Genomic DNA, 12,210 nt, shown 5'->3' on the forward strand with positions numbered 1-12,210 from the left:
TTATTAAGGAGCGCCCTTAGGACCAGCACCTGTGGAAGGGAAAAGGGTGGAAGCAGGAGTACACAGGGAAGGAAGGTGAATTTTGATGCAGGCCCCTCAGGAAGCTTTGGAACTAGAATAGCCCTTCAGACTTGGTCTGTGTTGGGCTGACAGCCAGACCTTCATACTCTACATCACACAGTTCTTGATGTGGGCTCTGGAAACAGCATCACATTGGGTGAAAGAGATCTCTGCAACTGGCACAATTTCCAAACTCACTGCCAGCTGAAAGTTGTCTGTGGGCAGCACTCTCAGCAACTGAGGACACAAGTCCTTCACTGAAGGAGGGTCTGGATAGTGCATCACCACGTATACCCCACATGAATATTTCTTTTTTTTTCCTCTTTGAGACAGAGTATCACTCTGTCACCCAGGTTGGAGTGCAATGGCGGATCTTGGCTCACAGCAACCTCCACCTCCCAGGTTCAAGGGATTCTCCTGCCTCAGCTTCCTGAGTAGGTGGGATTACAGGCACGCACCACCATGCCTGGCTAATTTTTGTATTGTTAGTAGAGACAGTGTTTCACCATGTTGGCCAGGCTGGTCTCGAACTCCTTACCTCAGGTGATCCACCAGCCTCAGCCTCCCAAAGTGCTGGGATTACAGGCATGAGCCACAGAGCCCAGCCATCACATGGATATTTCTAATGGGAGCGTGTCTTTCAAAACATCTGCTCTAATCTCATTTTACAGATCCTGCAGCAAAAGGCAGAAATTGCATACGGTCACATATTAACAACTACCTTCCCAAATATTTTTTCTCACAGCAACTACAGCGACCTTTACAAAGTGTAAATGTGATCAAGTCACTCCTCAACTTAAAATGTTTCAGTGGCTTCTCATTACTAAGGACAGAAGTTAAAGTTGCATACACGAACCTCAAAGCCTTGCACAGTCTGTCTCCTGCTGCTCCCTCTAGCATCTCGCCTTCCATTCTTGCCCTGCCAGCCATGATGGTCTGCCTTCAACATTTTGAGGCACCTTGCTTCTTCTCACCACAGACCGGTTTCCTCTGCTTGAAAGACTCCACCCTAACATGACAACTGCATGAGTGATCTTATACTGCTTTTGGCAAAATATCGCTTTGTCATCTTTGTACTTATGTGTGTAATGCCAGACTTTAAGTTTGGAACATCGGTTAGTAATCAACCATCCACTGTCTCATTGCACTTGCAGCAGCAGAATTGTTACCATGGTGACAAATATTGCTGTTAAAAGTACTGGCTTTTATCTGATAGGGATATTGACTTGATGCCCCAATTGATAACTCCCTCTGAGGAAGAGGCCTGTTGCTTTGAAATACGTAGGTATTTATGCATCTATCTATGATGAAGTATCAAGATAGAAAAGGAAATGCAGAGACAGTGCATGGTACAGCACGTTGTGGTGGGCAAGTCCCCATCTCTAGTTTACTTAAATTGCGTTTGGGTGGATAAACTATATTCATGCTGAAGAAACCCTTCAGGCAGGGGAGGGTGCATAAAACAAGACTAGAAGAAAGGCAAGGCCGGGTGCGGTGGCTCAAGCCTGTAATCCCAGCACTTTGGGAGGCCGAGACGGGCGGATCACAAGGTCAGGAGATCGAGACCATCCTGGCTAACACGGTGAAACCCCGTCTCTACTAAAAAAATACAGAAAACTAGCCGGGCAAGGTGGCGGGCACCTGTAGTCCCAGCTACTCAGGAGGCTGAGGCAGGAGAATGGCATAAACCCGGGAGGCGGAACTTGCAGTGAGCTGAGATCTGGCCACTGCACTCCAGCCTGGGCGACAGAGTGAGACTCCGTCTCAAAAAAAAAAAAAAAAGAAAGAAAAAAAAAAAGAAAAGCAAAAGACAAAACCATAGTCTACACAATTATGAAATTAAGCCGTTTGTAGCTAGGATAATTCAGACTCTGGCATAGCTATAAATCTGGAACTCCAGACTAAAGGCTTTGAAATGAGTTTCCTTTTATCTCTCTCCTCTACCCCACCCGTCAACCTTTCATACTCTCAGGTGGTTTTCCCAAAGGCCCTCTCAGACTTTTGAGCGTGTGCCTCTCCCTCTGTCCTTCTACCTGTACCCACTGTTTCAAGAGTCAACTCCCAGAGCATCTTAATCTCAGCCCCTATGGTATTTATCAAAAATTACAAGGTGAGATTTTCCAGCCGCCCACTAGAGCAACTGAGAAGGGATTCCCCTGATACTGACAAACCACCACTCCTCCCAGAATATGTCGCTTCTCACCTCCTCTATCTCGACTACACATATTTGGTGTTCAGCAAAGGTTCCTAAGTTTTGCTGGAAACCCAACTTCTGTCCTCCAAGGTACTGCTGCTGCAGAGAATGAGCAAAGACTTGCAAGGCTGGGCAGGTGCTCCCCTCCTGGACTTACATGGCTCCCAGAATCATTTTTCTCAAGTCCAACTTTTATCATCTGGTGTTAAGAATTAAGAATTTAATGTTTTTCATTGACTCATTTTACAGGTTTTTTAAAAATGGAAAGACAATTTTTTACAATAAAGGTTTTTAAAATTTATAATCCCATGTCTAATGTAGTGCGATGTTTTTATTCTGGGAATTAACTTGCACACAAACACATAATTTACATCATGTTAGTACACAGCGTTTTGGATTATTTTTTTCTTAATATATTTAAACATTTTCCCATTTTCTGTATTCTGAATACTTTTTATGTCACTTAGAATTTTTATTTCATACTTATTGAAAGATATCTTTCAGTCTTAGATATTCTGTCATAAATCTCTTGTGTGTATGTGTAAAAAGGAAAACATTGATGAAATAAATTGATTAGGGCATTTCTAAGGCAGTGATAGTGATATGCAGTTGACACCTTGCTGACAGTGGTTTAAAAACAATCCTGATTTCAGAGATGTTAAAGATACAATAACAACACCCTGTGAATACACTGTCTTCTTCAAGAAATAGAATAATCACTATTCTGTTGAAACTCCTTGTGTGTGCCTCCCATATCAGGCATCTCTCCCTTTACCCTGTAGATAGTCACTATCCTTAATTTTGTGATTATCATTTGCTTGTTTTTCTCTATACGTTAGCAAATATATATCCCATTGTTGAATCTTATTTTTGAGCTCTTCTACAAATTGAACTATATCATATATATTTTTGTGATTTGCTTTTAGTATCCCACATTATGTAAGATTTATCCATGCTAGCCGGGCACGGTGGCCCACGCCTGTGATCCCAGCACTTTGGGAGGCCTAGGAGGGCGGATTGCTTGAGGTCAGGAATTCAAGACCAGCCTGGCCAACATGGCAAAACCTTGCCTCTAGTAAAAATACAAAAAATGTAGCTGGGCATGGTGGTGGATGCCTATAATCCCAGCTACTCAGGAGGCTGAGGCATGAGAATTGCTGGAGCCTGGGTGGCCAAGGTTGCAGTAAACCAAGATTACCCCACTGCACTCCAGCCTGGGTGACAAACCCAGACTCTATCTCAAAAAGATAAAAAATAAAGATTTATTCATGTTAACATGTAGAGCTGCCATTCATTTTCACTATTGTAGATTATGCACTGTAATCCATTCCACAATTTATTAACTCTCCTGTTTGAGGAACATTTGGGCAATTTCCAGGGTTTTGCTATTACAACTTGTTTTACTGTAAACATTCTCCTAGTTGTCTACTGGTAAGCATATGTGAGAATTTCTCCACTGTTTACACCTTGGAGGAAGACTTGTTAAGATTAGATCAAGAGTCAGCACACATTTTCTTAAAGGCCCAGATAATATTTTAGATTCTGCGGGCCATATGGTCTCCATTACAACTACTCAGAGCTGTCATTTTTAGTGTGAAAGCAGCCATAGACAATATGCAAAGGAATGGCTGTGGCTATGTTCCAATAAAACTTTATTTACCAATCCAGACAGCTGGCAAGATTTAGACCTCAGAACATACTTTGCCAATTCCTGATCTAGATGAGTAGATTTCCTATTCTAATTGCCTACAAATACTGCTGCACTGCTCCTTCCTACCCTGCATATCCCCTGAGGGGACGTGAATCCTGTCTCTGCTTAGGCTAAGGACTGGACTGAAGGTCCATGTTCAGGGGCATTCAGAGGAAAGAGGAGAATGGGTGTGGGAACATGGTGGCGGTGGTGCATCCCAGCTCTTCACCTGTGGCTTTGACAATCTCTGGGAAGCAACAGAAGAAAGGAATTGAGGCAAAGCAGAACACTCACATTGGCTCTGCTGAGCCTGGGTGGGTGGTGGGGCTCTACCTGCCTGGAGGCTGGGGTCTCCGGCTGTAGCGTAGCCACCATCACAGAAGCCACTGTGAGGTCACCAGCAGGCTATGGGCAGAAAAATTCAAACAGGAGATTGTATTTCTTTTGGAGTTGTATGATTTCCTTTATTATTTGAGCTGCAGTAAAGAAAGCTGGGATGGGCTCCTCTAGGGATACTTCCCAGATCCCTGGGCAGTTGTAGCCCTGGCTCCTCTTTAAATGGATTTGGTTTCGAAGATGATCGTCTCCGTGGTCTCGGATGTCACAGTGCCGCTGATCATCTCCAGCTCCTGGCCACCCTGGGCTTTCTCCACTTTGGCCTCTATGTTTTGCTTCTCCACCATCTTAGCCACAATATCTACCTCTCTGTCGTGTGATGTGACCCTTGCTTTTGAACCAGGAGTGGCCCTGAGGCTCCTTAAAAACGAGCCGATCTTACTGGCTTTCTTACGTAAAGCTCCTGTGCTAGATGCAGATCGGTTCTTCCCCAGTTCGTGAGTTGTTCTCGACTCCTTTTTGGTGGAGCTGTGGGTGGAGCTCTTGCGAGAGGAGCCATGTCGCTTGCCCCTCACGTTGCTGTGCCCTTTTTCTTTTTTGTCATCTCTCATGTTTTTATGGCCAGATACGGACCGGCGGGAGGACAGTTTCTGATTCTTGTCCCCAGCTGTCCTGCGGTGACTTTCACTTGCCTTGCGGTGATGAGAACTTTTCCTACTGGGATGTCTGTCCTTCTTTTCTCTTCTTTCCTTTTTTTCATTCCAGGCTTCAGCACAGGGCGGGGAAACTTTCTGGCTTCCATCTCGCTCACTCATGTAGCCTTCGCTCTGCAAGGTGGAGATGAGGGGCCCCACGGCTGGCCCTTCAGTTCTTTCTGCTGCACACTTGCGGGTCGTCATACTGCCTGCAAACGCCGCACTCAAGCTGCTGTCTTGGGAGAGACTGGCGGTCCCCGCCATCGAGGTGGAAGTACCTGCCGAGGAGGTGCTTGCAGCACCCACCAAGGCCAAGCTAATACCATCTGAGGATATGTTGGCAGCACCTGCCACGGACTTGCTGGATTCGTTTTCTCCTGGATTTTTGATGGCTGCTCCCGCCAGCGCTGTGGTCACCTGGCCTGGGCCTGCAGATTTGGTTGCTGCTATGCTCATAGCGCCTGTTGCAGGACTTGTTGCTGCCCCTGCTATTGCCACATCTGTTCTAGGGCCTGTTGCTGTTCCTGCGACTGCTATGTCACCTGCTGTCCTTGCTGCTGCTCCTTCAGCAGTCCCTGGAGTGCCCCGGGATAGAGAAGCTGCACTAGCCGTTCTGTGGGAGGCGTGTTGGATTCCCTCTCCCCCAGCATAAGCAGAAGAGGTGGCTGCAGATACATCACAAGTCTTGTGGAGCCCAGTCTCACTCTGATCCCCTTCTCTGTGGAGCTCTGCAGCCTGTACCAAGGGGAAGAGAAACAGATGAGATAGAGATGACTGAAAGGGAGATCAGAACTTTCTGCTCCTCTCTTATCCTGGAGCTGAACAATTCAAAGGCTTATAATTAGAAGAAACTAGGTTGCGCATGGTGGCTCACGCCTGTAATCCCAACACTTTGGGAGGCCGAGGCAGGCAGATCGCTTGAGGCCAGGATCGCTTGAGGCCAGCCTTGCCAACATAGCAAAACCCCAACTCTACTAAAAATACAAAAAATTAGCTGGACAGGGTGGCACGTGCCTGTAATCCCAGCTACTCAGTAGGCTGGGGTAGGAGTATCGCTTGAACTCAGAAGGCGGAGGCTGCAGTGAGCCAAGATCATGCCACTCTACTGCACTCCAGCCTAGGCAAGAGAGTGAGACACTGTTTAGAAAAAGAAAAGAAGAAGGAGAAGGAGAAGGAGGAGAATCTCTAAAATCATCAAGTCTAAGTTTTTTGTTTGTTTGTTTGTTTTTGAGACTCTGTCGCCCAGGCTGGAGTGCAGTGGCGCGATCTCGGCTCACTGCAACCTCCGCCTCCCAGGTTCAAGGGATTCTCTTGCCTTTGCCTCTTGAGTACCTAGGACAACAGGCGCCCAACACCATGCCTGGCTAATTTTTTTGTATATTTAGTAGAGATGAGATTTCACCATGTTGACCAGGCTGGTCTTAACCTCCTGAACTCTGGTGATCCGCCTTCCTCGGCCTCTCAAAGTGCTGGGATTATAGGCATGAGCCACTGCACCCGGCCTAAGCCTAAGTCTTGCTCTCATTTGTTGCCATGTTCCATCTACACCACCCCTTCAATGGTCACTCAATTTTGGTTGAGCAATTCCAGTACCAGAGAAAGTACTGATACAATTCCTCATCCTTGGACATTGTATTTTATACACTTATTTTTACATATTCTGCAGGACAAATTTCCAGAAGTGGGATTGCACAGTCAAGGGATACACTCACTTTACATTTTGGTGGCTACTAAGATTGTGCATGTGCATACACACACGCAGGGTGTGCTGATTGACACAGAAATCAGTGCCTGGTAGTTACAGGGAGACAGACTGTGACTCAAATGGAAGAAAGACTTCTTCATTGTTAAAAATATTGCGCAGCACTTTGGGAGGCTGAGGCAGGTGGATCACCTGAGGTCAGGAGTTCAAGACCAGCCTGGCTAACATGGTGAAACCTTATCGCTACTAAAAAATAAAAATAAAATAAAATAAATAAATAAATACAAAAATCAGTTGGACATGGTGGCAGGTGCCTGTAATCCCAGCTACTCAGAGACTCAGAGGCTGAGGCAGGAGAATCTCTTGAACCCGGGAGGCAGAGGTTACATTGAGCCAAGCTCATGCCATTGCACTCCAGCCTGGGAAATAAGAGTGAAACTCTGTCTCAAAAAAAAATGCACAAAAAACTGTACAGTCTCCAATTGCATGTTGGAGACTCAGAAGGGTGGGAGGGGTGCGGGATGAGAAATTACTTAGTGGGTACAATGTATATTATTCAGATGATGGTTACACTAAAAGCCCAGACTTTACCAGTATACAAGATATCCATGAAAAAAAAAAAAAACTACACTTGCACCCCTTAAATTTATACAAATAAAGAAAAGTTCCACAGCAAATCAGACCACCTGGGTTGGGGTAATAAGTGTTCAAGAAAAGACTGACAATCAGGATGGTGTAGAAAGGATTTCAACCCTGGATGTAAGACTGGAGTAGCTGATACCTAAGGTCTCTGAAATTCAGTCTTATGGGACACTTTGAACAAGCCCTCCCACCTCCCAGCATGGTAAGTCCCCTAGTAGTGGCTCATTTGGTCCTGAGCCCTTGCAAATGCAATACTTTTTCCAGGTGGGCCTCAGAAAGCACCAAAGGCTTTGTAGGACTGGCTTTGAACCGCTCCCCCAAAGAACCCTGCCCCGTGTTCTCGAGCCTTAGAGAGGCTTACCACTAGGCTTTTGTTGTCTTCGGGTGCTGTGTCCCCAGTTAGAAGTGTTGGGGTACTGCAGTAACTCTCTACTGGTGGCCTCAGGAGATAGACAAGTTTTTCCCAATAGCAAAAGAGATCTTCCCGTGTGTCAGAAGAGGGACACAGCTGCAGATAAAAAGTACGGCCAGTGGCGAGTTTCAGGCGCAGCTGCTGTTTCTCACGATCGTGGATGGAGATCTTCACAAACTTCAAGGGAAGCAGTCTCGTGAGCTCTAGATTCTTGACGGGCCTGCGACCTCTCCCCTTGGCAAACCAGCCCTGTCTGACATGCTCTTCGCAGACTTTAGTTGGTCGGGCCAGCACCATGACGTCAGGAAGTGGGAGGATGGGGCTGGTGCAGACGATGCCCACTGTCACCATTCGGACACGGTTGTGTACATCAATCACTTCTCCCTTTTTGTTTATCTGAATAAAATTACTCTCGAACATTGGTGCATACTTGAAAATGTCGTACTCTCCTCTCTTGTACAATTGTCGCTGCAGGTCCCCCATGGAGGTTTTGAACGCACTCATTGAATAATAGCTGCGGGCTGTGTAATAAGGTAAACAAGATTCATTGCTCACGGTTCTCTTCATTTAAGACAACTCCACCAGCCACAAATAGAGTCCCCGAGAGAGAGAGGGAGAGAAGGTAACTGCCCATCTCCCTACAGGGCTTCTGCCTAAATCTCCTGGCACCACCACATTTATCCTCTGCAGTCCTTTGTGACCTGTACTCATCTCACACCCCTTTGTCCTAGCCTCCATGCAACTATCCCTTCAAGTCAGGGTCACCAGCCTCCCCCGCAAAACAAATCAACGCCTCCACAGGGGTGAAGCTGACCTTGCCGGGGTGTAGGTGTGGGTAGGCTGGGTAATTTTTTCAATCAAAATGCTGGGATGCATAATTTATGAAGTCATTCTGCTTTTATAAATATCTGGGTTCTTTCCAGTTTTGCTGTTGTTATAGATACCCCTTCAAGGATCATCTTCTTGCCAAAATGTTTTTGCTGCCGGGCGCGGTGGCTCAAGCCTGTAATCCCAGCACTTTGGGAGGCCGAGATGGGCAGATCACGAGGTCAGGAGATCGAGACCATCCTGGCTAACACAGTGAAACCCCGTCTCTACTAAAAAAAAATACAAAAAACTAGCCGGGCGAGGTGGCGGGCGCCTGTAGTCCCAGCTACTCCGGAGGCTGAGGCAGGAGAATGGCATAAACCCGGGAGGCGGAGCTTGCAGTGAGCTGAGATCCGGCCACTGCACTCCAGCCTGGGCGACAAAGCGAGACTCCGTCTCAAAAAAAAAAAAAAAAAAAAAAATTTGCTTCAGCTGAATTGCTTCCTGGGGATAAAATCCTGGGCATGTAAGGTGTGCTTGCTAAGGGCAGGGGTGCTGTCTAGATGCTGATCTCTGTGTTCCCAGTGTGTAGGTGGCACAGTGCCAGCAGGCACTCAGGAATAGTTGTTGAACGAATGGTCCCAAGGGACTTCTGCTCTCCATCAGAACTAAAGAGCCAGGGTTCCATTTGGGCAGTGATTTTCAGGATATGGAGGATTTTCTCAACTATTCTCTCATTTGAAGCGGTTTTTTTTTTTTTTTTTTTTTAATGAAGTTTCACTCTTGTCCCCCAGGCTGGAGTGCAGTGGCTCAATCTCTGCTCACTGCAAACTCTGCCATCCAGGTTCAAGCGATCCTCCTGCCTCACGCTCCCAAGTAGCTGGGATTACAGGTGCCCACCACCACGCCCAGCCAATTTTTGTATTTTTAGTAGAGTCAAGGGTTTTTCACCATGTTAGCCAGGCTGATCTTGAACTCCCGAACTCTGGTGATCCACCCTCAGCCTTTCAAAGTGCTGGGATTATAGGTGTGAGCTACCGCGCCCAGCCAGAAGCAGGTTTATCTTTTAAAACATCATTTTAGAGTGAGAAAACTGAGGCTCAAGATTGTCTTGCTTGAGGTTAGAGTCCAGAGCCGGATTCTAGGTCCAACCCTTTTCTCTTCCTCAAGCTGCACGGCTCACTGAGAATCTCATTCTGCATCAAAGTGAGTGTCATTGGTAGTTAGCGACATGTGTGGGGATTTACAGGGAACCACAGGAATTCTTGGAGGTCTTGAATCACCACAGGATTTCCCACACGGATATGTCTGCTGCTTCACTTTTGATGCCTATTTGATAAACCACTGACGTTCCGTTTCTTTTTAAAGCTCTTCTGAGAAATGATGGCAAAGACATCTTTCTGGAGTTTTTGCTTTGTTTTGTTTTACTTTGCACAAGGTGAAGAGTCCAAATTCCCCCTCCCCCAGCTAGAGAATTACTTCTGCAATAAACATACATTCCCCCAAACTCAATGATTACCATGTGGAGGTCTTGAAATGAACTTCAACCACAAAATGTTGTTTCTTATATCCCCCAGTGCCAACTGCAGTACCTGGCACATTGCAGCTTTGCAGTAAATATAAACTTACTTGTGCCCATTGAGATTCATTCTTCCATTTATTTATTCAACAAAATTTAATGAGCAAGTATTTTGTTTGTGACCCCCTAGAAAGTGGAAATGCAGAGATAAAGTTTCCTATCTCTGAAAAGCTGAAATTTTTTCTTCTGAAGATATTGAATGACTTTTTGGGGAAAAAAAAGAAAGAACAAAGTGGCATATATTCTATTATAACTGAATCATAACTAAAAGTCAACATAATTATGTTAAAAAATAAGAAGTTGGAGCTGTATATAGACATAGCCATATACTATTCTCATACGGTCATTTCTGATGAATAATTAATAATGAGAGAAACTATAATTGTATGATTGAGAACCTACTACAAGCCAGGCATGCTGTTGCCATGATACATTCTTCTAAACATTTTAATTCTGGTTGGGTGCCTTGGCTCACATCTGTAATCTCAGCACTTTGGGAGGCCAAGGCAGGAGGATCACTCGAGACCACGAGGGAGAGATCAATCTGGGTAACATAGCAAGACCTTCAGCTCTACAAAAAATAAAAATTATTAGCTATACATGGTGGCATGCCTGTAGTCCCAGCTACTCAAGAGGCTGAGTCAGGAGGATAAGCCCATGAGTTCAAGGCAGCAGTGAGCTATGACTGAGCAGTGGCTCTATCAACTGCACTCCAGTCTGGGCAACAGAGTGAGATCCTGTCTCTAAAAAACTAAAAGTGTAGGTCTCTCCCTGTTACCTTTTTTTTTTTTTTTTTTTTTTTGACAGAATCTTGCTCTGTAGCCCAGGCTGGAGTGCAGTGGCACCATCTCAGCTCACTGCAACCTCCGCCTCCCAGGCTCAAGCGAAACTCCCACCTCAGCCTCAGCAGTACCTAGGACCAGAAGCACAGCGCCACCACGTGCCTGGCTTTTTTGTAGAGACAGGGTCTCGCCATGTTGGCCAGGCTGGTCTCTAACTTCTGGCCTCGAGTGGAGATGCCTACCTCAGCATTCTGGAATGCCTACCTCAACATTCCAGAATGCTGAGACTACATGCGTGAGCCACCACACCAGGCCAGGTATCTATTTTATAGAGGGAAAATGAAGGCTCAGGAAAATTACAAGCAGATTGGCATGGTGGCTCACGCCTATAATTGCAGCATTTTGGGAGGCCAAGGCAGGAGGATTGCTTGAGCTCAGGAGCTCAAGACCAGCCTGGCCAACATGGCAAAATCCCATCTCTACTAAAAATTTAAAAAAAAAAAAAAAAAAAAAAATTAGCTGGGCATGATGGCACACGCCTGTAGTCCCAGCTACTTGGGGGAGCTGAAGCAGGAAGACTGCTTGAGCCTGGGAGGTGGAGGCTGCAGTGAGCCAAGATTGCACCACTGCACTCCAGCCTGGGTGACAAAGTGAGACCCTGTCTCAAAAACAACAACAAAAAAAGAAGTTACAAGCAATTTCAGCAAGGTTATATAAGACCAAAAGCATACTGACATCCCAAAATGTGGCAATGGTTAAACTATACTAGACTGGTGACACTAATAGGACAAACAGGACACAAACATATAAATGCAATGCAGCATAAATGTATCCATTCACTCCATTAATATGATTAATTGCCTACTTTGTGCCAGAATCTCTTTTAGATATAGCAATGGACAAAATAGACAAATATTCTTGGTCTCCTGGAGCTTGTATACAGAGAGTAAACAATTTTTTTCTTGATACGTTCAGGAAAACATTGATATGTTCCCAATGATAAACCAATAAATTAAATGGCATGTCCAATGCTGGTAAGTGCTGCAGAAAAGTAGGCAAGCAGGATGGGAGTGTGCGTAGGGGAGGGGAAGGTGGTGGTTAAAGAATGCTCAATGAGAAAGGTTTTGTTGTTGTTGTTGTTGTTGTTGTTGTTATTGTTGTTTAAGAGATGGGGTGTTGCTGTGTCACCCAGGCTAGAGTGCAGTGATGTGATCACAGCTCATTGCAGACTCAAAATTCTTGGGCTCAAGTGATCCTCCTGCCTCATCCTCCCAAGTGGCTGGAACTACAGGTGCACAACACCATACCCTG

The 12,210-nt window shown here is 45.7% G+C and overlaps 1 protein-coding gene across 1 annotated transcript; it reads right to left on the reverse strand.

The window, feature by feature from the left end:
- Window positions 1-4,382: 4,382 nt before the first annotated feature.
- On the reverse strand, window positions 4,383-8,385 carry FAM71B (family with sequence similarity 71 member B). The gene is made up of 2 exons (XM_010363416.2): window positions 7,681-8,385; window positions 4,383-5,710 (listed from the first exon to the last, which is right to left on the reverse strand). Exons 1-2 carry the CDS (start codon window positions 8,296-8,298, stop codon window positions 4,499-4,501), a joined length of 1,830 nt encoding a protein of 609 aa, XP_010361718.2. The 5' UTR covers window positions 8,299-8,385; the 3' UTR covers window positions 4,383-4,498.
- Window positions 8,386-12,210: the final 3,825 nt, after the last annotated feature.

The sequence above is a fragment of the Rhinopithecus roxellana genome, chromosome 3 (genome assembly GCF_007565055.1).
Source record: "Rhinopithecus roxellana isolate Shanxi Qingling chromosome 3, ASM756505v1, whole genome shotgun sequence".
In the NCBI taxonomy this organism is placed as follows: Eukaryota; Metazoa; Chordata; class Mammalia; order Primates; family Cercopithecidae; genus Rhinopithecus; species Rhinopithecus roxellana.

What these genes read in the sequence shown, in the direction of transcription:
- FAM71B (XM_010363416.2), bottom strand. Translation starts at nt 8,298, where the DNA reads ATGAAGAGAACCGTGAGCAATGAATCTTGTTTACCTTATTACACAGCC. An exon ending in AAGACAACAAAAGCCTAGTG is followed by an intron (nt 5,711 to 7,680) that starts GTAAGCCTCTCT and finishes CCCTTGGTACAG; the next exon opens with GCTGCAGAGCTCCACAGAGA.